The sequence below is a fragment of the Leptonotus elevatus genome, chromosome 5 (genome assembly GCF_054856555.1).
Source record: "Leptonotus elevatus isolate MCC_2025b chromosome 5, RoL_Lele_1.0, whole genome shotgun sequence".
NCBI lineage: Eukaryota > Metazoa > Chordata > Actinopteri > Syngnathiformes > Syngnathidae > Leptonotus > Leptonotus elevatus.
In genome coordinates, this window is record NC_141243.1 from 18,788,272 (window position 1) to 18,816,264 (window position 27,993).

A 27,993-nucleotide genomic window follows, 5' to 3' on the forward strand; every position below is an offset into this window, starting at 1 on the left:
TAAAGATAATGTTAACGTATTACTACGACAACAGTCTTGAAATTAACATTTGCAATCATCTACAATTTGTGAAATTGACAGACTTGCTACCAAGGCAGATAACATGGCTAACTTGCATGGCAAACTTTAGTTCATGTTTGTGTGAGTGAAGAAAAGCAGAAAAGCAGCTCCTCATGTTCTGGGAAATCAGTATTTTTACTGTTGGAGTATTTTGGGATTTGTTTATTTTTTAAAGAACAAATGTATTGTTTATGTTTTTTTCGTGTTTACTGGTAGGAAAAGTTATTTACCCGAATATTTCAAAATAATACATTTTAAAGCTGTAACTGCTGTGAAAGTGTCATATTTTTGCTCATGGTTCTACCATCAGAATGCGAGGCCTGTGCCCAAATGAGGACCCTTTGACATTTTGAAGTTAATGGGTCTCAACAGTGTGGGAATAACTGCACCAAACCTGAAGTTTTTCTGGCAACTCTTGGTGACTTGACACCTCTCAAAGTCATTGAATGTTTCCTATATATAGAGTCACTTTTTCCGTGTGCGTTTGATCCTGAGAGTGGTGCACGGCTGCACGCCAAGGGTTTGATCATTACGGACAGGGTTTTCTTCAATGCTTGGTCTACATAATTAGTCTTCTTTCATTGCACTGCAATTGCGGAAAGCAAATATAACACTATAAAGTGAGTCTTACAAAGTGCCAATTACAGCCTGGCTCTGTTAAGTGTGATTTTATACACACCAAATAAGGAGGGGGAGCAGAGAAAATTCTCAGTAGTGCAGTCCCCCACAGACATACTTGAAGCTCCTCAAAGCTTGCTCTTGTGGACTAATAGGCCACATGAATATCTCTCCACGCAATCATCTGGTGTGTCACAATCGATCCGAATGTGCAGAACGGACATAATGAGAGTGAGAGTGGTCCCGCAATGAAGTCAAGGTGTTGCGCTATGCAATGTAATACGAATGAATCACTGGACTAACAGGCCAGAAAACGATCTGACTGTCAATTCCGCTCTGACTCGCACTTTTCCAGAAGGAAATGGTGCAGACACAGTTCATCTAATGATTTGAGTCTGAGAGTCAAGGCTGAGGGAGTAGGAAGAGATGAGAAATCTGAGTCGACTTGTGCATATTGGTGAGTAAAAGGGTTGTGCTTTGACCTAACAACAAAGTCAATTGCTGCGCCCCAGTCATTAGCTCATGCTCATTGGGGACTCCAAATTCTCTTAATTAAAGAGTTGTTTTGGAATGAGTGCATTCAACTCCAATTACATTCTCTAGGACAGCGGGATTTTAATTTTTTATTTATTGAGTGATAATCTTGTTTTTTCCTCCAAGCCTGTTTCATTTGTTTGTTTGTTTTTTTGCTGTTATAGATACTCTGGTTTCATTTTGAGGCTCTGGGAACGTTTTTACTTTTGTAATGTTCATTGGCAACATGTGTCTGTCACAAGCAGAGCTTCATTCATCCCTCGGCGGCAGTTCATAATAATATGTACTGTAGCACACTTCATGTTGCGTCCTTTGCTTTTGGGGGATAAATGTTACAAGGTAAAACAAGCACTTTTAATAAGTCCTGTATTATTTTATCTTTTCAGAGTGAAGAACAGCAGGAACAAGTGTTAAATCAAAGCAATAAAGTCTTCCTGTACTGTGCCTTCCTGGACTATAGGTGGGTGGGTGTTTGTGTGTGATTAACTGTACATGCAGCATTACTTCGCCAGGAAAATTGCAAGGAATTGCTCTGATTGTGAGATTTCAGCTTCATTTAATCGTAGAAATATCACAAATTTGAAAAATTGAGGTGTGATTTTGGTGCAAAGAATGTTTTGCATCAATATCCTTTCAAAGTATGTATAATATTTGGTACTGTCATCGGTTAGTCATGAAGAAAACACAAAAACATCATTCCAAAATTATGAGTGGCATAAGCATTGAGGTGGTTTGTTGCCTTGCTCGGGCTGCAGGGATGATTCATAATGTACATTCATGGTGAATCAAACAGTATCATTCTTTTCTTAGTCAATTTGCCATGTTTTTTTCCACACGTTGAAACAAAACCACAGAATACTTGTTTTCCCCTATGGGAGTATGCCTTCTCTTTTGCCTGTCTCTCCCTTAGTCACAAAGTAAAAAAATAAAAAATAAAAAGCGAACACAATAGGAAAGGTCCCTAATGAGTTCAAGTAAAGATAATTCTCTCTCAAAATGGATCACTGTGTTTGATCTCTGCAAGCAACAAAACGTCACCTAAATATGTTTTTGAGTTGTTGTTTTTTCTACTGCAACAACAAATGTTTTCTTTTTCAGTTCCAAGGAGGGGGTTTGGTCCAATCAAGGTTGTGTGCGTTCAGAGGGAAACATGACATACTCTGTGTGTTTGTGCAACCACCTCACCAACTTTGCCATTCTTATGCAAGTTGTTCCCTTGAAGGTATGCAGTTAATTCCACACATTTAAGAAACTCAAAGTTTGGTCTACTACCAGATCAGTATCAAGGAAATAGCTAAAAAGGCCTTAAAGAATGCTGACTTAACGCCCTATTTCTTCCAAACTCAAGATATTGGTACTCAAAACTCTTTTGGGTGTTTTATGATCACAAATTATAAATTGGTAATTAGAGGAATAGAAAAATGCCATTAATTTCATGTATTTTTAGAGAAAGTGCTATATTGGGATAAATATATCTTTCTTTAAAATGATCTGCCATTGTTTTCTTGGGGAACTTTTACGTATCAAAAGTATTAGTGGTATCTGTACTTGGTATCGGTATCAGTGACTACACAAGAGTTGAGTATTCATGCTGGTATCGGTCTAAAAAAAAGTGGTATATAGTCTTTTTACTTAATATTGCATGAAATTAAAGGCAGTGTTCTATTTTTCTAATTTGTAGTTCCTGATCGTAAAACAGCCACAAGAGAGTGGCCAATACTGATATCGGCCACTGTCGATACCTTGAAATAAGGCTGTGTATCGGGCCAATACTGGTACGTGGTATCGGTACTCAATAAGATGAATAAGCTGCCATAAAGGTCGTCAACATTATAAGTCCCAAAAATTATCATATTACATGACTTTATTTGTTTTACTTTTCCCCAAATATCTAATCATCATCATTGATAAAATGACATATTATACCAGTACACTGTATACACTGTCTGCCAACTTTTTGATATTGCTACTATAATGACCTTTCCGCGATTGCTACTCCTGGGATGAACAGCATTTTCCATTGTCTCTTTGTGAGGCATATGATGTCAATTTCATTTAAGAAAATGTATTTCTTTGGCCTGATGAAAAGCAACAACAAAGCAACAGTTGCATGGTTTGTCTGCTTGTCAACACAGAGTGAAGACATAGATGAAGCGCAGACCTACATGCTTGTGCTTGGTGGTAGATACAAACAAAACACAACTCCTATTTGAGAGAGAAATCAAAATCTGCTGCACATTAGCCATTTTTAACCTAATTAGGCAATAATATGTAAAAAGCAATCAGTTCCGCTCTAACTGGAACCACACATAGTCCCCGGGCCACTCTGGTGTTTTGCTATCTGAGATGCAAAACGCTTCAGAATGAGGAAGGGCGTGTCCTGTTTGACTGACATCAGACGACAGAGACAGGTCGGAAACAATAGACAAAACCACTGTGATTGCTACCAAACACGACAGACAGTTGAAGGATAATGATACACGTCATCGGCACAGACTTTGCAGGCTTTTGCCATTTTTGCATGCTATGTTAAGCTACTGACAGAGTGCATTTATGTACAACATGTTTTCAAAACTCTGAACACACTTTCCTCTACTTTGGAGGAGGTGCACTACTCAGTTAATTGTAGTTTAGCGCCTGTCCTAAAAGCCCCATTTGCTCGCCTGCTGCTCAGGTCTATCACAAGCAGGCCTACACAATCACTACGTTGGTTTCACTGCTGGTTTTCTACTGAACTACTGGAGGAAACCATGATTGAATGTGGTTTTTTGGGGTCACTACAACGGTCAATGGTCCAGGCCTCAAGGACCACAGTGCCATAAGAGGCCCATTGATGGGCATGAAAATCTACCGATCAAAATATGTGGTATACTACCCTAATCATGTTGTATTATTCGTAAACACACTCCAATATCTTAACTGTCGGCATCTAGTAAATGCTAGAATGCCAACACTATGTACAGTATGAGCCACTGGAGTATGGCCAGCAACTTTGCTTGTTCGTTTTAAATAGAAAACCACTCAGTGGCTGAGTACCGTATTTAAATGCAGAAGTCTATTTGATGCTATTCTTTCCCCTTAGTCACTCTATAATTAGTGGTTTGCCTCATCCCTCAGCTGCAAGGGAATGTACCACACATCCTTTTTGGGGATGTCTAAGACTGCTCTACTCTGGTAATGACAAGGCACATGCGAAGACAGTTAATAGAGAATCAAACCCAACCTCTTGAAATAGCTCGGACTCTAAAATAACATTTTGTGTGAAGGCCTACACCAGTGTATGAATGAAGTACAACTTCACTAAAACGCACTTGTTCCGCAACAATAAAGATAGATGTTTTACTGTACTCTTACAGAGATGGTGCAGTGTCGTTAAATATGTGTATTAATGCATGATGATGATTGACATGTTTATTGACAACCATGATAAAATATTTCTTAATTTCAGTCATTTTATTAAAGCTTCGTGAGTGTTAGTGACAACCATTCCTGAAAAGAAGAAGCAGTTTTATTGTGGGTGCTGCGATTTCCTAACTTGTGAACAAAATGTTGGAAGAAATTCCTTGCGTGGTGCATTTTAAAAGAGTGCATGTGTCTCTGTGCACAGCTCACCACCGGCCACCGGGTGGCACTGTCAACCATTGGCTATATTGGATGCTCCATTTCCATTTTCTGTCTGGTCATCACTCTCGTCACATTTGCAGTCCTATCGTGAGTATCAATATCATTACCTACAATGTTAATCCATGTATGTATCTTTCATACATATATGTCTAAATATCTCTCATATTGCATGTACACCTCTGCTTTTCACTTGGTTTGGGTCACATTAGCCCTGGTAATAAAGTTATTTGTTCTAAGGTCTATCCATGCAGTAAAGTAAGTTATGAATATGTGACTTTTTTCAAAAACGATATTATATTGTAAAGCTATCCAAATCAGCATATTCTTTAATCTACAGAGAAATTGAGCAAGTTACCATAAGTGACACAATAGGAATGGGAGTAAAATGTGAAATAAAAAAAATTATAATAATAAGCTTGAAGAAAAAAAAAGTCCAGGGTTTACCCCGCCTTTCGCTCAAAGTCAGTTGGTCATATACATACAAATTAAAACCTGTGTTACTTACATTATGCATGATGTTATGAATGAATAATCCATCCATCAATCTGCTGACCCATCATCGATCCATTCATTCAGCTACCCCTTCAGCAGTCACTACTCCTTCCATCTATCTTCTATCACTTATTCCAGCTAGTTTAGCCACAGGCATGTGTACACCCTGTTATGATCACTAGTCTATCACAGTGCAGACAACCTTTTCACACTCACACTTATAGGCAATTTAGAGCATAGATGGGCAACGTAAATGATGGAGGGGGCCACAATTTTTTTTCATCAGCACAAAAACAAAAACAGAGCAAAAAACACACATTTTTTATTTTAAATTAAATATTGGGAAAACATCTGCAAATAGGTTAAATCGTGGATGCTGTATGTGGGGGAACACTGTAATAGAAATATGTTTGTACTTTACCGCAGAATTTTTATTTTATGTTTTTATTAATTGTGGGGCACTCAGAGTATGGACACAAGTCACATGTGGCCCATGTGCCGCCAATTGCCCATCCTAGAGTCTTCAATTCACCTAACATGCATATTTTTACAATGTGACATGGAGAAACTGGTGAATTTTTAAATTAGTGTAATTTTGAGCGGTGAAGATCAAATATTCTGGTAAAGTATCAATAAGAACAGCTCTAACACATTTTATGTTATAGTATTTAATGAATAATATGAATTTGACTTCTCCCTATGCTGCACTGCAGGTCAGTGAGTACCATCCGGAACCAGCGCTATCACATCCATGCTAACCTGTCTTTTGCCATTCTGGTTGCTGAGATCTTGCTGCTCATCAGTGCCAGCTTCGACCCGGGAACGGTAATTATATACAGTATTGGTCACTGTGGTCGGTCATTGAGACAGTGGCAATGATGATAACACAACAAACTGACAACAACAATATGGATGTTTGACTTTTTGGCCAATATTTCTGTCCCCTGTGCCAGCTGCCTTGTAAAATCATGGCTGTCTTGCTTCACTTCTTCTTTCTGAGCGCATTTGCCTGGATGCTCGTGGAGGGCCTCCACCTCTACAGCATGGTGGTCAAGGTGTTTGGTTCTGAAGGCAGTAAACACATATACTACTATGGCATTGGTTGGGGTAAGTTAGTTATTGGTATATCATTAAGCAAGTGCCCTTCAGTTACAGGCTGCGCTCTAAATGACCCCCATTGTCTTTATTCCAGGCCTTTATTGTAAATGTGATTTGACTGTTTTGCTGGCCACATATGATTAGTGAAAGGCAAATCATGTTCTATACTGTGCACATCTGTTTTGAATCGCATTCCACAGTAACAATTGCCTTTCCGGATCTTATTCTAAAAAAAGACTTTGGGATATTTGTATACCATGGCTGCAGAGGAATGCCCCCTTCCCCATGTTGAACCCATTAGTGGCAACATTATGCTTTTTTTTTTTTTTTGCCGATGCTTCCTTTATACCACTCTAGAGTAGGTCTTTTTATGTGGCTAAATGTAAACTATGCTTGAAAGACTGGCCTGAGAGTCTACATTCAGTACAGTATGTACAATAAGCCTGCAGTACAAATTAAAGTGTATTACATTGAGATTATAGCGTTTTTATCTGGCTGATTATTGTTTGAACGTTGTGTACTGTGCAAAGAACCTTTGAGCTTGACAATGAGTAACAGTTAGTTTGTTGGACAATATCTCCTATGACATAACAAGCCATAGGGTCACAGCGGTTTGTTAACTATCTAGGAATATGCAATTAGAACAGTAAATCTAACTACTGTAATTCTGTGTCACCAAGTTCCTGGCAAATGCACAACAACTCAGATTTCAACATAGTGTGATTATACATTGAAATGTGTGCGTAAGTGGCTGTAAAGCAATTTGGACCGTATTAGGCAAGATGTTGTTGTTTGATTTTTTTCTTTTTTTTTTGTCAAACAATTGTCAAATTGATTTTTTTTTTTAAATAGTGTCAATGATGCCATGAGTACATGCTTTGTCATTGTTTTAAGCAGTTGAAGGTTTTTGTTAACTCAGCTATTGTTGTTGTTTTTACCAGGCTCTCCACTGGTGATCTGTGTGGTGTCCATGACATCAGCTTTGGGCAGTTATGGCGAGGTTGACAAGTAAGTGTAATCTGCATCTAAGATGGAAAAATTAACATCATTGAATAACAGCGAATTGAATTAAATACTCCATCATAACTTAGTGGCATTGCATCATCATCATTTGAAGGCTGTTGAAGAATTGCATTTTACACAGGAACACTCTAAAATAATAACATATTACAAGGCAACATAAGATGCCAGTTTTCCTCTGCCCTTGCTTTCTCAGCTGCTGGCTGTCCCTGAGGAATGGAGCCATCTGGGCTTTTGTGGCACCAGCATTGTGTGTCATTGTGGTGAGTAACATTCTGTCATTTACATGTGTTTTTTTTTTTTCATTATGAATCTGTATTCCATTTACGAGTCTAGTCTATCCCAGCTAGTAGAAACCAGATGTAGTTTTCTTTCATTGTAGTTTTTCTTAATCTCATGTGTTATTTCCTTTGTGATTTCCAGGTAAATGTTGGTATTTTGATATCGGTAACCAGAATAATATCTCGTATCAGTGGCGAGAATTACAAAGTTCACGGGGATGCCAATGCAGTGAAGTGAGTGTATCTCTTTTCTTTCATCAGGCTTTTCTTTAGTTACTGACAAAATACCGTTCAGTATATGGTACACCAAAACAAAAAATGTGGTTTGTCCTTTAAGGCTTACTGCAAAGGCTGTGGCAGTACTTCTACCTATACTTGGCATTTCCTGGATCTTTGGAGTTTTAGCTGTCAACACACACTCCTTGCCGTTCCTTTATATATTTGCAATTTTCAACTCATTGCAGGTACGTCTTTTTGCATTTCCCAAAGATTTGCAGTTGAAAGTCATCCTAAAATGTCTACGTTCTCCTTCCGTTACAGGGCTTCTTTGTCTTTTTGTTTCATTGTCTTCTTAACTCTGAGGTATGTTGCTTAACATGTAAAAAAAAAAAAAAATTCTGTCATTTGTGTATTTTCTTTTGTTCAACCTTGTGGGAGGCAAATCTCCACACACCCTCTAGCATTATTGAATTTGGCCAGAATGTCCAATGGTGTAATGTTGTTTCCTCTCTCTGTAGGTCAGGGCTGCTTTCAAACACAAGACCAAAGTGTGGTCTCTCACCAGCAGCTCCATGCGTAACATCAACGTGAAGCCCTTCAACTCTGACATTGTGAGACCTTGCGTTACAGATGGGCTAGACCAAAGAGCTGTGAAACTGCCTGAGCTAAATACTCTCCCACTCTCCTATCTTGTAGATGAATGGAAACAAGGAGGGTCTATCCCCCACTAAGATGAACACATGGGACAAAAGCACCAACTCGGCCAATCGTATTGACCTCTCGGCAGTGTAGGCCACCACGATGTCAGTGTGCGGACACGAGTGTAGAATAACATGCATTGACCTGAGAATTTCCACACGATTTCACGTGATCAACAGTCACCTCAGTGGAGTGAAAGGGGTGCCAAATGAGGTGACGTGTAGCTCCACCTTTAAAGACAAACTGATTCTAATAACTGTGCCTTATTAGTGTCTCAGTAATGACATAACGTGTTCCCGCAGATCGGGGTAGAGATTTTGGAAGTCAATGAGGTCACACTGATATAGCATTATTCATTTTCTGACTATGATACTCTGTGCAGCAGAGTGTCTACATTTGTATGTAGACTTGTCTATATGTTCACGGCAGTACATTTGGCTCAAGTTTATTTCATAGAAAGAATACAGTTTCCTGCTTTGAAACGCATTACCTTGATCAGACCATAACAGGGAAAGTGACCTAATTTTCTTTGTTGTTAGTTCCATGTCTTCAAAACAATAGCACGTAGCTTTTGGAGATGTCACAACACAATCAACTGCAAAATATCACACCACAAGACAGCAGTAAATCGGACAAAGTGTTATTCTAATATGATATACTGTATTTATTTCCTGATTGGAAGATCTGTTTCATGTCTTACTATGTGTAACAGCTCAACAGTGATCCTCTGTGTGCGTTTTGTTTTCACTCTTGAAATGAGCTGACTGGTATTTAGCAGTACCTCACATCCTGGCAAGATGCAGTATCGTATGTTCTCTTAAGAATAGCGAATACTTGTGTGTTTTGGACACTGTTCTGTGAAGTGTTAAAGTGTCCGTAACTGTTTCTAGAGCGAGATTTCATACTTTTTGTATGTTGAAAATTGAAATGTTGTTATGTACAACAGGTAGCACGATGGACGACTGCTTAGTACATCCACCTCACAGTTTGGAAGTCGTGGGTTTGAATCTGGGCTCCAGCCTTAATGTGTGGAGTTTGCATGTTCTCCCTGTGCCTGCAAGGGTTTTCTGCAGGCACTCCAGTTTCCACATTACAAAAACATGCATGTTAGGTTGATTGGGCACTCTAAATAGTCAGTAGGTTTGTGTGGTCATTTGTCTATCTGTGCCATGTGATTGGCTGACGACCAGTTCAGGGTGTACCCCGTCTCTCGACCAATGACAGCTGGGATAGGCCCCGGGCGCCTGCAACCCTCGTGAGTGTAAGTGGTTCAGAGAATGAATAGATGGATATTTACAACAGAATGCCATAAAAGGATTGTTTTTTTTTTTCCTTATAACTGTGAGAATGAAGGCAGATGATATCTACATGTCATTAATCTGTATCAACACTGTACCAACAACATCCTGTAAAGCAAGCACTCACATGTCAAATTAGAATTTTAATATTGCAGTCATTCAATTTTGTATCTGACTTTCATTGGTAGTTATTATGGTACTATGGTTTGTGCTTTCAAATATCTTTATTAAAAATGTTTGAGAGAAAAAACTGCGCCATATTCTATACCCAACTAAGTTTAAATAATGCACAGTAGGCCTATGTCTCCTTATCTGTAATAACTTACCTGTGCACACTAGATAGCAGGCTTTTGATCTCAGTGTGGTAATTGTTTGAGATTGATTATGAGCATTTATCCCTGCAATTGTAAATGCCTGAAATACTGCATGTTGCTGCATTTGCACAATGGCACTCCAACAACAGAAAGTACATCATCTGTGATGACACGGTTTTTGGGTCACTCATTCCAGAATTGGAGGACATTTGGGCTTCAAATTTCTGGAAAAATACATCTTCACTTTTCAGATTTTCTGCTACATATTCATCAATAATTGGTAATACACTATGACAATCTTGATTAGCTCAACTTACACATACATAGTACAATTTTTATTACAACCCTGTTAATGTAGCACAAACTTGTCACTCTAATCATAATAGCCTACCAGAAGAAGAATGTTAGCTTTCTTCCTTTACACAGTAAAAACAAACGGCGTATTGTATTGCTTTTGCCAGTGACTAGCATACAAACCAGGCAAATTGTTATAATAGTCAAACAACATTTCATCACATTTAAAAAATCAAAATAATCATCACAAATAAAAGCACAATGATCCAAAGTCTAATGCTTTTCAATGAGCAGAGAGACACATGTTCCATGGATAATAATAATTACTGTATTTAAAATATTATGTTCATTAAAACAAATATTCCCAAAAGTTACAAGAGACAGCAGTGAAACAAATAATAATAATAAAAAACAAACTATTTTAACTGTTTTATTGGGTTTTATTTTAGATTCAATGTGGTCATTAGGGGGTGAGTCAAGAGAATAAAGGCATTTTAGGGAGTAATCTAGACTTAATATCTTTAAAACTATTTTTCAAGCATTATTTTTCTCTTATTTTTTTTTATTTTTTATGATTTGGTCTGCAGGACAAGTAAATTTAATCAGAAACTGCATGTTTTAGTATTTTGTATGTGGATTATTTAAAATGTGATGTCCTACAATTCTGGAATGACCCTTTTATGTATACAGTTTATAGTCAACATTTTTGAATAACTATTTTTAATTGCGTGGAAAATGTAATTAGTCACTTCATTAATTATGCTCCAGCATAAAGACCCCTTTTTAAAGTACTATGGGTAAAAAATTGGAAGCGAAGCATGCGTTTTAAATGACTGTTTTTTATTTTAGAAATGCATTACCGGGTTGGTAAGTTTACATTCACGTGAATGCATAATTTACAAGGTGTCATTGAAGGTAACGCCGTCAAACAGCTGCTGTTTGCTGTGCGCATGCGTACTGGTAACATGAGTGACTGCAAGGGAAATGGGAGCGATAAAAGGTGAGGACGCCTAACAAGTTAATATATTATCTCTTTATCGCTGAATACAGATGGTTGCCTGTGTTTAACGCGTCTCTTTATGCGGTGTTGTGGGTTGTAGACAATCTCGTTTAAAACATTAAAAGGAAAGACATTCCCCGTACGATTATATACCTTTGTTTACATCCAGTCGCACGTGTTTTAACAGTTTGTTTGTTTTTGTCCAGTGAAAGCAACTTTGTAGGACTTACCATTGGAAAGTAACATGGTATTAATCGTTTCTAGAGAAGGTTCCGTCGCGCTGTGTGTGTGCCTGCCTCGGTGATTCATCCTCCTGAACCTGCCTGGATAGGCAACACGTACAAGATACCTCATGGAGTCTGTTGGGAAGTTTGAGTTTAACAGGAAAGACCTGATTGGTCACGGTGCCTTTGCGGTTGTGTTCAAAGGACGACACAAGGAGGTAACTTTAATGTTTGTGAGTTTCTGCATTTGTCGGCTTTAGCGTCGTATCTAATGCATTGTTTTGTTTGTTTAGAAACAAGGGTGGCAAGTGGCTGTAAAGTGCATCAACAAGAAAAACTTGGCCAAGTCACATTCTCTACTTGGAAAAGAAATTAAAATATTAAAGGTAATTACGAATTGTGTATGAATGTTAAGAGATTGTTAGCCACCTAAAATACAAAAAGAGAGAACTGTAACCTTGTGAATATCAAAGCAATCCCTAAATATAGACATTACACCCTTAGGTCCGAGCACTCTATTTGTAGAATTAGTAATGTCTATCAATGTCATTAAAGCATCAAAGTGCATCATCATGATTTTTGCGTCCATGACCTCACCTTTGAATGTTCATTGAAGTATTTTTTTTTATTACCTATTGTGAGAATAATAATAACCTCTCCATTTGATTTCATATCCATTTATAAATCATGCTTGTAACATTTGTATTGCAACCGCTTGGTTAAAACGAACACAACACAATGATGTCATTTTCTAAATCATGCACACTCTTTGGGTGTTTTTTTCCCCCCTCCAGGAACTCAAGCATGAGAATATAGTCAGACTACTAGACTATCAGGTGGGTTTGACTTTCTTTATCATTTTTACACAAACCACAACACTTCTTACCATTTTATGCTGTGTAGGTACAGTTTGCTGAAAAAATAGGAGCCACAAATACAATACAGAATAAATTAGTTAAGGTTTATATTCTAGTTTATTTTGTGAGCTTTTAGAAGTCGAGAAGTTTGCACAGTAAAACACAGGAAAAATAATTCCCATTTAAAGCAGGCCCCAGCTAGGAGAGGACATTTGCATTTGGGAGTGTCAGTCGCCTTGCTGTCACCTGCCAGGCAACCAGAAAGCTGTGAACTAATCTCTCATTTGTGACAGATGGACAGTTAAACAATGGCTTCCAAAGCATCAGCACGCACCAGATCCACACGAGCATGACTTAAGATTTTACACTCTGGGTCAGTCTGCAATACACTTTTTAGGACAGTGGTCATTCGTTTTTAACCTGCTTTTCTATGAGTTATTGACATTATTGTCATTCAAAAACATGTTTCGTTCTGGATTTTCCCATTAGCATTATGCTTGTGTCACAAATGACAAAGTACCGGTAGAGGCAGCTTTCCCCCCTCTCCATCTGCTCGCCCATGTGTCAGAAAGACTGACTGACACCTTATACTTGTACTATACTGCTCCAACTCACAATTTCACATCGCGTGTGACTTTCAGTGTCAGTGGACACAAGTGGTAATTTGGTTTGCGTGAGTTGGTGGGAGGAATGAGTTCAAGCAGCTGTTGGTCCAAAACTGTAACGTTGTTGGTGAATTTGAGGCATCTGTTGTTGGTGACTGCATGAAATGAAAGCTGAGGTACTAATGGTACTTGAATATATATATATATATTTTTTTTTTACGGATTAAAGATGTATTTGTTTTCATTCACAGGAAATAGGTGGGTGTGTGTATCTCGTCATGGAGGTATGTGTGAATGTTGTAAAAGAAAATGCATTCCCTGACATGGTTGCATTATTACTGTTTTTATGCAATGTCTTGTCTTCACAGTATTGCAGTGGAGGTGACCTGGCCGAGTACCTTCAATGTAAGTGTCTTAATGCAATTCATGTCACACTATTTTTCCAGCCCCGTGTTCTCAATGTATGGCACTATTTCAAGAAAAGGTCAGGCTTTGATTATTCTGAAGCATGTTACCAGCGGGTCAGTGTGGCCTTTAAGAGGCTTTGCTGTTTTCTGTGGCCTGCAAGTTGAGGATTAAATGCTCCCACAAGTTCACTAGAAAAATATCAATAGTACCCCAAAACAAGATGAACTAAAAGCCCAAGAATTGACTTGTGATGAGGTAATTTGTGTAGAAAAAGTAATTGACCAAATGTCCATTAATAATTTACTTCTTTTTTTTGTTTGTGTTGCTATTCTTGCCCTAGCCTTGTCATGTTCTATGTGATTTCCACCACATTGAAATTGCCAGAATGAACATTACTTACTAAAATTGTGCCCTTCATCAGGTTTCAAACAAGTATTGAGGACACTGCTCAGGCCACATAGTGGATTTTTCATTTGCTAAATTTAGCCAGTCAGTGTTTAAATGCTGATTTAAAAGTGCTAGTGTAATTCTGCCGGTGTCTCCTATTTTGAAGACTTGACTGTTTCGTGTCCCTGCCAGGGGGGCATTGCCAGCTATTTGCAGCACACCACACAGGCACAGTGGCTCACTGAGTGCTCATGTGACCTCACCCATCTGTCGCACACTTATCCTTGTCCTGTGGTGGAAAAACACTGCAGCCTTTAAAATTAAGCACCATTGTAAACAAAATTCTCTTCCACTAAGTGTGACGTTAATGTGATCAGAGTTCTGTTGCAATCATGCTGGTGTCTGTCGTGTGTAAACAAACTTGTGAAATCAAAGCTTGTAAGGAGTGAGATACTTTACGTCCTGAGGCAAGAGTTTGAGTGGCTTTAACACATTGCCGTCCAGTCAAAAACGGCAAAAGGGGTTTTTGGACCAGTTGTGTTGCCATTGCTGACCATTTACAAAACTCATATTAATTCCAAAATGAAAAGCTTGAATTTTGGATAAAGTGCAGTAGTTTTGCATGAAGCTCAGTTTTGATATTTTTTTTTATATTAAAAATTCCATTAAAATCCAGTATTTGGATTACAATGACACATAAGGATAATATCAAGATTGGTTCCTTTTTTGGAAAGGGGATACATGCTTGAAATTCTAAGCACTGTAACAAATGATTATCCAACAAAATATTTAGGTTGCTCTCAACAGAACAGAAGTAGTACATAACAGGTTACTGTGTTTCTTTTATCGCAAAATTCTGGCATCTGATGTGTCGAGACTTATCTTATCCACTGTATATAATTTTATACCTGATAAGTAAATTAACAATTAGGGGTATGAATTGCCTAATACCTGGCGATTCGACTCATATCACGATTCATAGGTCACGATTCGATTCGATACCGATTAATCCCGATACGAATCTATAAATTGATTATTGCGATTTTTTAAAACTCAAATTTAGAAAATACTATGCAGTAAACTTGTACATGTACACTGTAAGATTTGTATGAAAATTGATTTATTTATCTGAAAATTCAGGCTTATAACTGAGCCACTGCGTTTAACAAACAGGTTGCAGTCTGTTCCATGTTTGAACAGCACTGAAATAAAATATTAAGGCTTAATGTTCCATTAATATAACATTCTTCCATGCTTAATGTGTGAATCCTAACCCTAAGTAAGACGTTTTGTTGAATATTCCCATAAAAAATTTATGTTTAAAAATAAATTCAATCGAATCGATTCGAGAATTGCGCGCTGTAATATCACGATATATTGCCGAATCTATTTTTTCTAACACCCCTATTAACAATATTCCAAGGTGTTGGAAAAGCTTGGACGTTGATCTGGAAAGTGCTTGAAAAGCTTCAATTTGACTTTGGTCGTTGATGAATGTTTCGAAAATATTTCCAGACATTCCGTAGACATAATGGAATGCTGTTTAATTGTAATGTGTTCCGCTGTCTCAAAGAATTATGTATATATGCATTTTCCTTTTTCCGATCCTCAGCTAAGGGGACGTTGAGCGAGGACACAATCCGAGTTTTCTTCCAGCAGATTGCTCAGGCCATGAAGGTTCTACAGAGCAAAGGCATCCTCCACAGAGACCTGAAACCCCAGAACATCTTACTCTGCCACCCAAGGGGCAAGAGGTCCAGTTCTATCAATACCAGTGTTAAGATAGGTAAAGATTTGTCACTGATGTGTACTGTAATAGAAGAAAATGTACGGTATCCTCCCAATGTAAAAGCATGCAACACCGTATAATGTGCCGTTGACCTCACAAATTCTCTCAACTCCAACAGCTGACTTTGGCTTTGCACGTTATCTTCAGACAAACACTATGGCAGCAACACTGTGTGGCTCCCCCATGTACATGGTGAGTTTTTAAGGTCTTTGCATTGTGTACTTTGCTTAATTTTTGTAAATGGCACTGAGCTATTACAACTGTTTCTGGACACAGGCTCCCGAGGTTATCATGTCCCACAGTTATGATGCCAAAGCTGATTTGTGGAGCATAGGCACCATTATCTACCAGTGTCTAACGGGAAAAGCGCCATTTTATGTGAGTAACACCAAAAAGTCTATTTGTGAGCTTGTACAAACACGTAAGTCTCTGCTCTCCGGCTTACATATTGAAACAGCATTTGCTGGAGTCCATTACGTAATACCTCATGAATCTGCTCTGAGATATACACAGTTCCTAGAAAGGATATTCTCATAATTGTCAACGCTGAACATGATGCATCCTTTTGGAAACACAGAAACATGATATATAATGCACAAGCTGCCTGCCTCTGACACCCTCCCTGGTCTCCAGTGTAATGTGGAAAAAACCTAATGTTCATTTGGAAAAAGATCTTTGTTTACAAGGGTGGGGGCAGGCACAAATTGTTTTGAGCCTCGAGTAAATACTATTACACAACTCTGCTTTTACTTTTATGCTGCTCACATGGCTACTCAAATGAACCTGCTATTTCTGAATTGCTTCCACTTTTATTTATGGGTAGAAAGAAGCCCATGGCACTTGATTTTGAAACATGTTTCATATAGTTAGCCTTCTCTTTTTACGACGTTTTATTTTTCCAGATATTTAGAAGGGACGTTTTCTTTTTGGCAGAAAGTCAAAAGTCCAGACAGTGATGATGCTATCTAATGCCTGTCATGATGCTGTTTGTTTATCAAGCGTCAAACATGCCACTTTTTCTCCACACGAATTATCGAATACGTCATGAGTGGAGTACATGTTGCAATGTTATGTTTAGGTCAAAAAAATTTTTTAATTACCATTCATACACAAGACAGACGAGCTAGGACTGAGGAAAGGGTGCAGTTTTACATGTGACCATATGTCATGTGTATGAATGATCTACTTCTAATAAAGTTGTATTATTGTATAGGCAAACACGCCACAGGAGCTCCGCCTCTTCTATGAATGCAACAGGACCCTTGTACCAAGGTTGGTGTACCTATTGGACTGTACACAATATCTACTGTACATAAATAGATGTATGCATCCAACTGACAGCACACGTGAGTCACTCCACAAAAAAACTCCAAAGGGCTGTCTTGTTTAGCAAAAATTATGCTTTTTTTAAAAAAAATTATTACATGACATGCTTGACTTTGCCAGTTTTGTGTGGCTTTTGGCCGTGCTTATCTTACACTCTGATAAATCCAGTAATTAGCTGGCCAAATGTGTGAGGAGACATGGTTTGTTGTTTTCTTGGCGCTTTCTATATATAACCTTTTAGATCTGCCAGCTAGTGGTCTGCACTGCTATCATATTCCATGTAACCCACAAAGCGCCGCCTACATAAACACGCGTGCATGCCTGCAATGACTGTAGCCACTAGGGTCCTAATGCTCAAGGGTTTTGTCCTGAAGCTATAAATTAGCAAGAAAATGACACACTTTACAACTCATGTTATGTTCAAAAAAAAACAAATGTGACCTTTAACACTACATAAACACAGTAGTGCACATGTAAACACACTGGAGCATGAAATGCCAAACACTGTAACTCAATTAAGATTCTGCATGAATAAATAGAATAGGATGTTTTGATCCATGAATCGATGAATACAGGTCTTCTCTCTGGTCTATTTTTTTAATGTACCATAGAGAAGCTCTTTGTATAGGATACGGTTTATATTATTTAGCCATCTATGTTTATATAATAAGGATATGTTGTCTTTACTTTAGCATCCCAAAGGAGACTTCAAGTAACCTGAGACAGCTACTATTGGGACTTCTTCAGAGAAACCACAAGGATAGGATCAGCTTTGGTAAACATCCGCCTTATTAAAATTGAGTGACATTTTATAATTCTTTTTTTTTTATTATTATTTTTTTTTTTTTTTTTTTTTTTTTTTTTTTTTTTTTTTTTATAAGAGCTCAGTATTGTTCATTCGGAAATGTCATCATCATTGCTCTTTTTTTTTTTTTTTTTTTTTTTTTTTTTTTAAATATATATATATATATATATATACACATATATACATACATATATACATATATACATACATACATACATACTTTTTTTTTTTTTTTTTTTTTTGTGTGTGTGTGGGTGAGTATGTGTGTGTGCGTGCGTGCGTGCGTGTGTTTGTTAGCTCACCAGAAAACCTATTAGAAAAAAAAAATCTTATACCGTTCACCTAAATCGAACACCAGGAGACCCGAGGGGACCGAAGAAAACCAAGGAAGGTGAAATCCAGCACCGACCAGACACCCCCCACCAGAACTCCTCCCCAGCCCAAGAAACATCCAGACCCCAACAAATCCAAAAAACATAAAGTCAGGGAGGCCTCAAGAGACCAACGGAGAGACCGAGAAAAGGAAGGAAGGACAGACGAAGCCGCGTGAGATCCGAGACACCAGCCTCCACCGATTCAATAACCTGAGGAGGAAACAGATTGTGTCTGAGTTTCGGTAGATGCTGGTGTGGTGGATCTGGCATGCATGAAAATCTCCACCAAAGAGGGGAGCCGTCGACCCCCGCCGGAACAGAGCAAGCGCAACACCTCAGGGCCCCCCAGGCCGCGGCAGCGCCAAAGGACGACCCCCGGGCCCCACCAGGGCCACCGGCCGGAGAGCAAACCCAGGAGCAGGAGCGCCCCCCGCCCCAACACGGCCCGCGCCCCCGGCCCAACGCAGCAGGACGGGGCACTGCAGGCCCACCAGGCACCCCACCGGCCCCCAACCCCCGCCCCCCCACCACCCCCCGCCCCCCATCCACCCCCCGCCACCCACCCCAACCCAGCCCCAGCCGCCCCCATGCCCCCAATCCCCCAGACACCCCCCACCCCCAGCACCCCCCCACCCCGCAACCCCCACCACCGCCCCCCCCCAACAAAGCCGCCCCCCCCCCCCGACCCCACCCCGACCAACCGGCAGCCCCCCAACCCCCGACCCCCAGCCCCCGGGGACCACCCGCACCCAGGCACCGGCGCCGAAGAGGGGCCGGACAGTGGAGCGGAGAGGGCAGCCGCGCCCACCCCACCCCCCGCCGTGTGGAAGGACGGAACACCGGGGGCAGAAGGGGGAGATGGGGGCACCGGAGGGCGGCCGACACCCCCGAACCCCAGGCCCAGCGGGGGAAGGCCCCGGTCGTCACCCCAGCGTTCTTTGTGAAAATTAACCCCTGTTACTGAGTCCGCCAGCTCGCGGACTGGCGAACTCTACCCCTAAACCGTGAATGTGACCCCACCCAGTGTATATACAAGTGTGTGTGTGTGGTGCATTAAAATTAGGAGCAGGTGAACCGGAGCCGATGGAAATGATATTCCCACGCTCCGATCCACCCGCCACCCAAGCATGTTGCTGAGTGTATGTGGTGCATTAAAAAAAATAGATAGGGCGGGGGGGGGGGGGGGGGGGGTGGCGACACGGACAGGGGACCGCAGCACTGCTCTATACTGCGGCCCCCAACCGATGGCACCCCCACAGGCCCCCAAGCCCCCCCCCCCACCCACAAGTTGTGTGGTGTATTAAAATTGGAGGGGAGTTGTAGGGTGAAGACGGTGTTTCCACCCTACCCCACCCCCCAAAGTGTGTTATGTGCCCTATATGTCTATAAAAGTGTATTGTGCAAACCTAGTGTAGTGAGTTAAGAGGTGTGACCAGCGGGGCCCCCCCCAACCGGGCGGGGGCAGGAGGCGCACCGGCCCACCAAGCCCCCACCCACCCCACCAGGACCCCGGCGGGCATATGGGACCCGTCCGGCGGGGCGATAGGGCTCGCCCCCCGGATACTGGGTCCCGCCCGAGGTGTCAGGACGCCCACCGGAGCGGGGCGGGCACGACACCAAACCCCAGCCACCCCCGCCGGCCCCCATAGCACCGAGACCCGGGCCATGGATGGAGCCCCCGGCCCAGGGGAGGGGAAGGAAGGCGTACCGGGGAAGGGGAAGGGAGGAGGGAAGGGGACGACAAGAAGGGCAGGGGGCAGCGGCAGGGACGCAAGGAGAGGGGGAGAGGAGGAGGAAGGGCGACGAGGGAGAGGGGACAAGGAGGCGGAGGACGGGCGGGGAGAGGCGAGGAGGGAGAGGCAGCAAGGGGGAGGAAGGGGGAGGGGAGAGGGAACCACCAGGCACCCCGGCGGCCCACAGGCCCCGAACCGCGTCGCCGGGCCCAGAGCGACGGACCGCGCCGGAACGGCGCCGCCCCCGACACCAGGGAAAGCCCCGCAACGCAGCACCCCCCAAGAGACCCAGGGAACGGCCAAGACGCAGCCGCCACCCAGCAGCCAACAGAGGGGCAGACCCGCCCACTCCCCGCCAGGGGGGACAGCACCCACAGAATTAACCCACTGGCATGCCGTGAATCCGAATATCAACCCCTGGTGCCCATCGGAGGTGAATCCGCTCGATCCCGCTGGCAGCAGCCGGGTTCCTGACTATGGAAACACAACCATTAGTTACAAATTGCCTAATACAGAAACATCAATGCCAGTTATAACGCTGCTGTGGCTCTCGCTAACAGGCAGAATTAAAATCCAAGTTTAGGTTAAAAAATTCTATATACGTAGACCATGTTTCTTTAAATTTTGACATTTGGTTTTTATTTGAGGCAGATATTTTTTCCATTAAAATATGATTTATGAGGAGGTTAGACCATTGGTCGATATTCAAAGTTTGTTTATTTTTCCAGTTAACAAGAATTGTTTTTTTTGCGATAGTAAGGGCTACAAGTATAGATTGAAATTGTTTATGTGGTAAGTCAATTGTTGTTAAGTCACCTAGCAAACACAAGTTTGGAGAGAACGGTATCCTACAGTCCAAGACAGCGGAAAGTTTTTCTAAGACTTTAGTCCAGAAACACATAACCGGAGTACATAACCATAAAGCATGAAAATAAGTGTCTGTAGTGTTTTGTAAACACTGGAGACAAATGTCGGAGTCTGAGAGTCCCATTTTCTTCATCATATATTGAGTAATGTATGTTCTGTGAATAATTTTATATTGGATAAGTTGTAAATTTGTGTGTTTTGTCATTTTAAAAACATTTTCACAAACTTGAATCCAAAAGACAGATTCCGGAGCTATAGACAAGTCTGTTTCCCATTTTGAGATGGGTAAAGACGTTTTATCAGTATATGAAAGTAACTTATATATTTTTGAGAGTTTTTTTGTTGTTGTTGGAGAAAGCTTGGTAATATCTTTAGCTAAAACAGGCGGTTGGAGCGTACCCTGGAGTGTTGGAATTTGTTTCTTTATCATACTTTTAACTTGCAAATAATGTAAAAAGTTTCCGTTTTTTATTTTATATTTTTGGAGCAAGGATGTATATGATATAAACATATTATCTGAGAAGAGATGGTGGAGATGTGTAATTCCTTTCTGCTCCCACACATTCAAATAAAACGATTGGTTGTTAATTTGAAAGTCGGGGTTATGCCATAGGGGAGAAAGCCCGCTGGGCTCCACTTTGGCTTTTGTCATTTCTAGTGCCTTCCACCAGGCAGTCAGGGTGGCGGAAATCATTGGATTTTTAAAGCAGTTATGGCGCTTAATCGATGTTGTAATAAAGAGTAAATCTAGGAGTCTGAGGTTATTACAATCCTTCTGTTCTAGTTCCAGCCAACAGTTAGTATCTCTATTGGGTTGTGCCCATAAAATAATATATTGTAGCTGGTTGGCTATATAATAGTGCATAAAATTTGGTGCCTCTAGACCTCCTTTGGATTTATTTTTCTGAAGAGTAGATAGACTAATCTTTGCTTTTTTTTTTTTCCAGTAAAATTTTGTAACGGCTGAGTCCAACAACTGGAACCAGTTAGCCGTAGGTTTAAATGGAATCATTGAGAAAAAATAGTTTATTTTGGGTAAAACTTTCATTTTAATAGTGGCTATTCGTCCTATTAGAGAAATAGGAAGATTATTCCAGCGCTCCAAGTCACTATAAATGCTATCCAGAAGTGGAGTGAAATTTAAATGAACTAAATCAGTTAATTTAGGTGAGATTTTTATGCCTAAGTATTTTAAATTACCTATAGGAAATGAGTAGTATGGGTCCTGGCTTGCAGGGTTCCATGAATTTTCTGTAATAGGTAGAAGTGTTGATTTTGTCCAGTTAATAGAATAGTCTGATAACTGTGAGAATTTAGTTATTAAGTTAAATACTTCCCCTAATGAAATAGCAGGCTTTTCTAAATAAAGTAAAATATCATCGGCATATAGATTAATTTTATGTTCTGTTACCCCAGAGTGAATTCCTTGAATCATTCTTTCCTGGCGTATGGCTAATGCAAGCGGTTCAATAAATATTGCAAATAATAAAGGCGACAGTGGGCATCCCTGTCTTGTGCCTCTCTGTAGAGTAAAACTCTTAGATATAATCCCATTAGTAGTAACAGTAGCTTTAGGAGAATCATATAATACTGACACCCAGTGAATAAATGACTTCCCAAAGCCAAATTTATTTAAAACAGCAAAGAGGAAGGACCAGTTAACTTTATCAAAAGCTTTTTCTGCATCCAATGATATAATAACTGCCTTTTTATCATGCCGCTGTGACATACTAATAAGGTTAAAGAGCCTTCTAATATTATTAGTAGAGTGACGCTCTTTAATAAAGCCTGTTTGGACATTTTATAATTCTAATATTTCGGGAGGATTATTTACAACGGCCTAAACAATACCTACTACAGCTACCGCACTTTGGTTTTCTCATTCATTTTAAACTCACTACCATTTATTACAAAAATAAATGTCTTTTAATTTGCTTCCCAAAGCTTTTGTCATGTTCTGTATGTCAGAGTTAGTTAGTTAGCTTCACTTGCACCTACCTCTTTGCTTTTGCAGATGAGTTTTTCTATCATCCTTTCTTGGAGACGAGCTCGGCCTCTAGAAAATGTATGTACTCTATCACACTTGGTTTACCACATGAAATCAAGTACTGAACTCACCATTTTAAGACTAGCACATTGTTTTTGAACAGGCTCGCCGACTCCGATGTGCTTCTATCCCAGTTCTCCCTCAGGGAGCTCTTCTAGCAGCTCCTCCACATCCCATCCAGCCTCTCCTCCAGTGGGTACATCTCTTTAGACAGAAATGTTCTTTTAAAAACAGAACTGTCATGTCTTTATTTATTGCTCAATTCAATCACTTTGTATCTAATTTCTCAGCTTTCCATTGGACAGAAGCCTCGCCTTCAGACCAAATTGAAAAACTCTCCTGTGTCAGACACTGTTGTCTTCCAGTTGAAAGAACTATCTAATCAAGACATAAACACTTCACCTTTTCCAGAAGACTATGTTATGGTACACCCGGCGTCTCCCAGTAAGGCTTGCACTCACACAGCACCTCATACACCCACACAATTAAGACAACTTTTCCACGTCTATGTATTGTTTCGCTGCATCACAGATGAGTACATGTGTGAGGAAGACAACGGATCACCCATTGACAGTTGCCTGATATACACTGGGTGAGTCTGGAACATTAGATTCAACGGACTTGCTGTAGCCAAGTATAATTGAGCGCGAGTATGAAGAGTTAGAAGGCCACACAGAAATTATGAATTCATCCATTTATTTCATTTTCATTCATTTGGGGACATATCTGATGAAGCATGCCGAATAGAAATAATTGACAGCATTAACTTTTGATGTTTTCTCTCAGCAGAAGCCCACTCATGACAGAGAGAGTTCTTGAATCAGTTTGCAGGACACCTCCCTCCTCTCCCTTGCTAAAGTGTCACTCCAAGCCTCCTGAGTAAGCCAATCTGGGATGGGTTTTGTAAAAGTCTTCTGAGATGTTTGAATGAGTTATTCTTCATCCACTCAACTCCTTCTTTGATTGTTCCGTATATGTATTTTGGGTACACTTTCATCCATACAGGAAGCCTGTGCTGTGTGACCGCAGCCATTCCGAGCCTATTCCCGTCCCAACTCAGATCAAGAACTACCAGAGGATGGAGCAGAATCTGCAACCTTCAGGCTCACAAGGCTCCACCAGGTATATACAGTAGAGACACTCTTCTTCCTTTTCTCTACATATACTGTACACTCAGAAGATCTTTTCCCTGACTGTTTCACACATCTTCCAGGGTCCGCCACTGTTATACTGGCTCTGGTGAAAGTTCCTCACCATGCGGAGGATGTGGATTTAATGATTCCTTCCCTGCCACCTACTCCATAAGTCCATCTAGAAGAGGAGCCCAAGCACCCCAGTCCTCACCACGGGGTAAGAATCAATCCACTGCGTCGTATCTAAATTTCACAGATGATCGATTGACTAATTATTTAAATAATTCACTGAACAATTTTCATTGTGCATGATCCCTTCCATGTTCTGTAATCTAGTGGGAATTACCCCAAGAACTCCAGAGCAGACTCTCCCAATTAGTACAAGAACTGGATGGCCCATTGAGACTCCAAACAAGAGGGACAGCCCCAGCCACAAGGTCAGACTTGAGGCACAAATACAATATATTCTCTATAATAATATATATACAGCATACACTATGCAATATGAAGTTTCATTTCATCATGTGACATGATGCACACATTTTTTTTTAGACATTCAATGAATCAATTTGAAAGTAGCAAAAATGATTGTATTAATAAGTACTGTATCATGTAAAAGCAAAGTACTTAATTAAGTAATTAAAAAGATAAAAGGGCATTAACATTTAATTTATGTTGGTATGTTTTGTGTTTGTAGCAGGACAATTCATGCAGGTCAATGTCAGAACTGAGTAACCCCAGCCTTGCGCCCGCTTCCCACATCATCGATAGCAGTGTACCCTCTTACAAAAAGAAGCAATTTAAAAGGTCAGAACAAATGTTTGTTATTGTCTGTAGTACCAGTAAGAACAGCCAAGAGATTGTTTGGTTTTATAAATGATTGAATGTTCACTTTACTGCCTCTTTGTGTGTATTGAATGGCCAGATCACCGAACATTCGAAGGCTGTCTGACGTTTTGCTTAAAGCTGCATTCGGAGCTCAACTTCTTGAACCGAGAAGTAATGAAAGCCTCTGCTATGAAAAGACCATGGATACAGCAGGTAGTGGCCCTAATTCTAATTCAACCACAAAATGTTTTGTTGCTGTGGTGTATTCTAGGCACAATCGTTTTTGTATGTCCAACAACTGTCTTTTTGACATTACTGTTTGGCCATTTTGTCCTTTAAACTCAACTTACTCAAACTTATAGCTCCACCTACTGGCTGCCATACAGGATTTGCTTCATCGGGTAGCCCGCCAACTGCAGTCTTCTCTTTGGGTTCTCCATCTATTGGAAACACTCCTCCTGATACTATGCTCCCAAGGATACTGACAGGTATTGTTGAGTGAATTTTACTTTTTGTAATGGATGTTTGTATGACTTTGACCTATACACATAGGTTGGCCTCCAACAAAGTTAATCAACAAAATAAAGGTGCCCATTATGTGAATAGCTGTATTCCCCTTTTTCATTTTATTTATTTATAATAGTGTATTTTCACTTTATTTCTAACCACACATTGGTATATTTAATATGTAAATAAAGGTAAGTATAACTTAGTTTTAGGGCTGGAGCGGATTAATTGCATTTCCATTCATTTCAGTGGTAAACATTACCTCCTTTTTGTTTTTAAGTTTCAGGTTACAAATGAGCTCACAGAACCAATTTAGTTAATAATTTTAGGTACACATATTATATTTAGAATTATTTTTATGCCTTGAAATGACAAAGTCACTGTTAAACCTCAAATATGAGCTGCCGACTGTAATACATTTTCCTAAGGTAACAAAAATGTTATTCCAACTACAAGTTTTTGTTGTTTTTGTTTTGTTTTTATGCAGGCTCGCCCAACTGTATTGGCACAGCCTTGTTACTCAGCAGTCCTCTTCGCTATCAAAGAAGCTGTAAACGCAGTGAGACTGAAGCTATGGATTTTACTCCACACTGCAGTTTGCTCTTTCATCCTCCTGAGCTACCCGAAGATACACTAATGGAGGTACACATTTGCCTTTTGCAAATATTTGGAGAAAGGGAATGCTGCAAGTTATGTCACTCGGGTAGCTGAACATGGAACTGAGCTTCCTGTAGTCACAATGCGTTATGCATTTGATTATTCCACAGCAGGCCCATACAGATGCCCTGAGTGACCTTCAGTTCATATTGGCTTTTGTGCACTGTATCATCGAATTGGCTTCTTCAAAAAACTTGGTGCTGGATCCCATCAGCAGCCCTGAGATTTCCTTTATAGAGCACAGCCTGTTGACAGACCAAATCAGCCTCTTAAGTCGAGACTGGAGGTCAGAACATTAATTTTACTATTTTCTTAAGAAGCATTTTCTTACATCAACTTGTCCTAACAGCCTTTGTGGTGTTATGATCTCCTTGCAGCTATGCAGAACAGTTATTATTGTACATGAAAGCAGTAGAGTCTCTGTCAACAGCTCTGCACAATGCCAAAGAAAATATCCAGCAAGGTCGACTACTTCCTTCATCTGCAGTCAAACATGGTGAGAATACTTTTGGTGTTGTGACCTTCATTAATTTGTGTCAATTGGTTATGAATACTGTAGTGTTGTAAGAGTATAAGTCATTTAGTTTGCTTAGAATAATATGTTGCAATAACTTGTGTCTCCTGTATGCAGTGATCAAGAAGCTGAATGAGTTGTACAAGAGCTGTGTTACATGCTGTCGCTCTCTGAGCGACCGGCTGCAGAATTTTTTGACGGACAAGCAGAAGCTTATGGATTGCTTCAATGGACTCACAGCAGAGAAGCTCATCTATTGCCACACTGTGCAAATGGTGAGGTCCCGGTCACTCCCAAATGATGTCTTATTCGTGTTGCATCACTGTCTCAGCCTTGTTGCTTTCAAATTGTTTTCAGGTACAGTCTGCAGCTTTAGATGAAATGTTTCACTATGGTACAGAAATAGTCCAGCGCTACCATAAAGCTCTTCTGCTTCTGGAGGGACTGTCCCGATTCATCAGAGAGGAAAAGGACATTGACAGTATAGAAAGATGTATGTACGAACAATATTTTTTTTAATGTTATCTTCATTGCAATGTTAGTTTTCCAACAAGTCATTAATGCTGGGCCTTTATGAATTATTATAACTGAGTCTAATTATCTATCTCTATTTTCCCAGGCAAGCAGTGTATTGAACGACGCCTCTCTGCTCTGCAAACTTAGAAGTGTCCAAGGGTGTCCAACTGTGTTGTCATTCCTCATCCACCTCATTGCAATGTAGAGGATAGCTCCTCCTGTTGACATACACTAGCACTTTTATCTTTCTCAAGGGAACGACCACTGGAGCGACTGCTCCAAGCACACGGTCCAGCTTCTGAAATCCTGACATACTGTATATACAGAAAACTGGACTTCCTTGGGTCTGATCTTGAAGTGAGACTTTGTAATGTTTTGTTTGTTTGATGTTTGATGAGACCCATATTTCTCTCAGTATTTGTTACGTACCTTTTGTTTTTGTGTGTTTTGCACATAGAATTCTCCAATCGTAGGTCGTACTTGAAACAAAGGTTATCATTTTGAGTTTACTTAAATTAAAAGTAAAAAAATGCTGAATGATATGACCAACTGTTGTGATTGTGTAGCTATAATAGTGCCTTCTTCAAGTTGGATTCACACCCGATATGTCGGATAATATTTAGAACAATTTTAATTGCAAATGTGAATGACATGTTACTTTTATTATGACTCAAGTAATATTTATTATGTTTAGGTTTAGTGCATGGCAAATGTTTTTGTATGTACTTTTTTTTTTATGTGAGTTTGACCTCAAATATGTGCGGAAAAGCACTTTGCTAATATGCAAATGAACGTATGTATGATTTTTGTGTAAAAAGTGTGAGGAATAAAATACGATGTATTAGAGTTTGTATATTCTACTGTC

General features: G+C 40.1%; 2 protein-coding genes across 11 annotated transcripts in view; both read left to right on the forward strand.

Annotated features, from left to right (window-relative positions):
* The window catches only part of adgrd1 (adhesion G protein-coupled receptor D1), a 31,074-nt gene extending 20,887 nt beyond the window's left edge, over positions 1–10,187 (forward strand). For all 4 annotated transcript variants that reach the window (XM_086076076.1, XM_086076077.1, XM_086076078.1 and 1 more), the window contains 12 exons: positions 1,599–1,672; positions 2,311–2,434; positions 4,820–4,923; positions 6,042–6,153; positions 6,282–6,435; positions 7,368–7,434; positions 7,643–7,709; positions 7,870–7,961; positions 8,065–8,191; positions 8,268–8,309; positions 8,465–8,557; positions 8,643–10,187. In XM_086076076.1, the coding sequence (XP_085932202.1) occupies positions 1,599–1,672; positions 2,311–2,434; positions 4,820–4,923; positions 6,042–6,153; positions 6,282–6,435; positions 7,368–7,434; positions 7,643–7,709; positions 7,870–7,961; positions 8,065–8,191; positions 8,268–8,309; positions 8,465–8,557; positions 8,643–8,738 (1,152 nt within the window). In that variant the 3' untranslated portion in view covers positions 8,739–10,187. The remainder of the gene's footprint in view (positions 1–1,598; positions 1,673–2,310; positions 2,435–4,819; positions 4,924–6,041; positions 6,154–6,281; positions 6,436–7,367; positions 7,435–7,642; positions 7,710–7,869; positions 7,962–8,064; positions 8,192–8,267; positions 8,310–8,464; positions 8,558–8,642) is intronic.
* Positions 10,188–11,473: 1,286 nt separating this feature from the next.
* Positions 11,474–27,974, forward strand: ulk1a (unc-51 like autophagy activating kinase 1a). Of its 7 annotated transcripts, none has more exons than XM_086076081.1 (28): positions 11,474–11,551; positions 11,816–11,993; positions 12,069–12,161; positions 12,570–12,611; positions 13,489–13,521; positions 13,606–13,642; positions 15,645–15,818; positions 15,940–16,013; positions 16,098–16,199; positions 17,035–17,093; positions 17,840–17,922; positions 22,941–22,991; positions 23,077–23,165; positions 23,264–23,417; positions 23,505–23,565; positions 23,760–23,852; positions 23,979–24,095; positions 24,187–24,323; positions 24,443–24,543; positions 24,804–24,913; positions 25,032–25,147; positions 25,297–25,422; positions 25,929–26,083; positions 26,209–26,384; positions 26,476–26,594; positions 26,730–26,887; positions 26,970–27,105; positions 27,232–27,974. In XM_086076081.1, the coding sequence occupies exons 2-28, from the start codon at positions 11,904–11,906 to the stop codon at positions 27,273–27,275; spliced, it is 2,730 nt and encodes a 909-aa protein (XP_085932207.1). In that variant the 5' UTR covers positions 11,474–11,551; positions 11,816–11,903; the 3' UTR covers positions 27,276–27,974. The 7 variants fall into 7 exon arrangements, with proteins under 7 accessions (XP_085932207.1, XP_085932211.1, XP_085932210.1 ...); XM_086076085.1 differs by having other exon boundaries at positions 25,321–25,422; XM_086076084.1 differs by having other exon boundaries at positions 24,807–24,913.
* The last annotated feature ends 19 nt before the right edge of the window (positions 27,975–27,993 follow it).

Coding starts and splice junctions, on each gene's coding strand:
- ulk1a (XM_086076081.1), top strand. CDS start 11,904: ATGGAGTCTGTTGGGAAGTTTGAGTTTAACAGGAAAGACCTGATTGGT. Junction 16,200..17,034: donor CGGGAAAAGCGCCATTTTAT/GTGAGTAACACC, acceptor ATTATTGTATAG/GCAAACACGCCACAGGAGCT. Junction 26,084..26,208: donor CCGAAGATACACTAATGGAG/GTACACATTTGC, acceptor ATTATTCCACAG/CAGGCCCATACAGATGCCCT.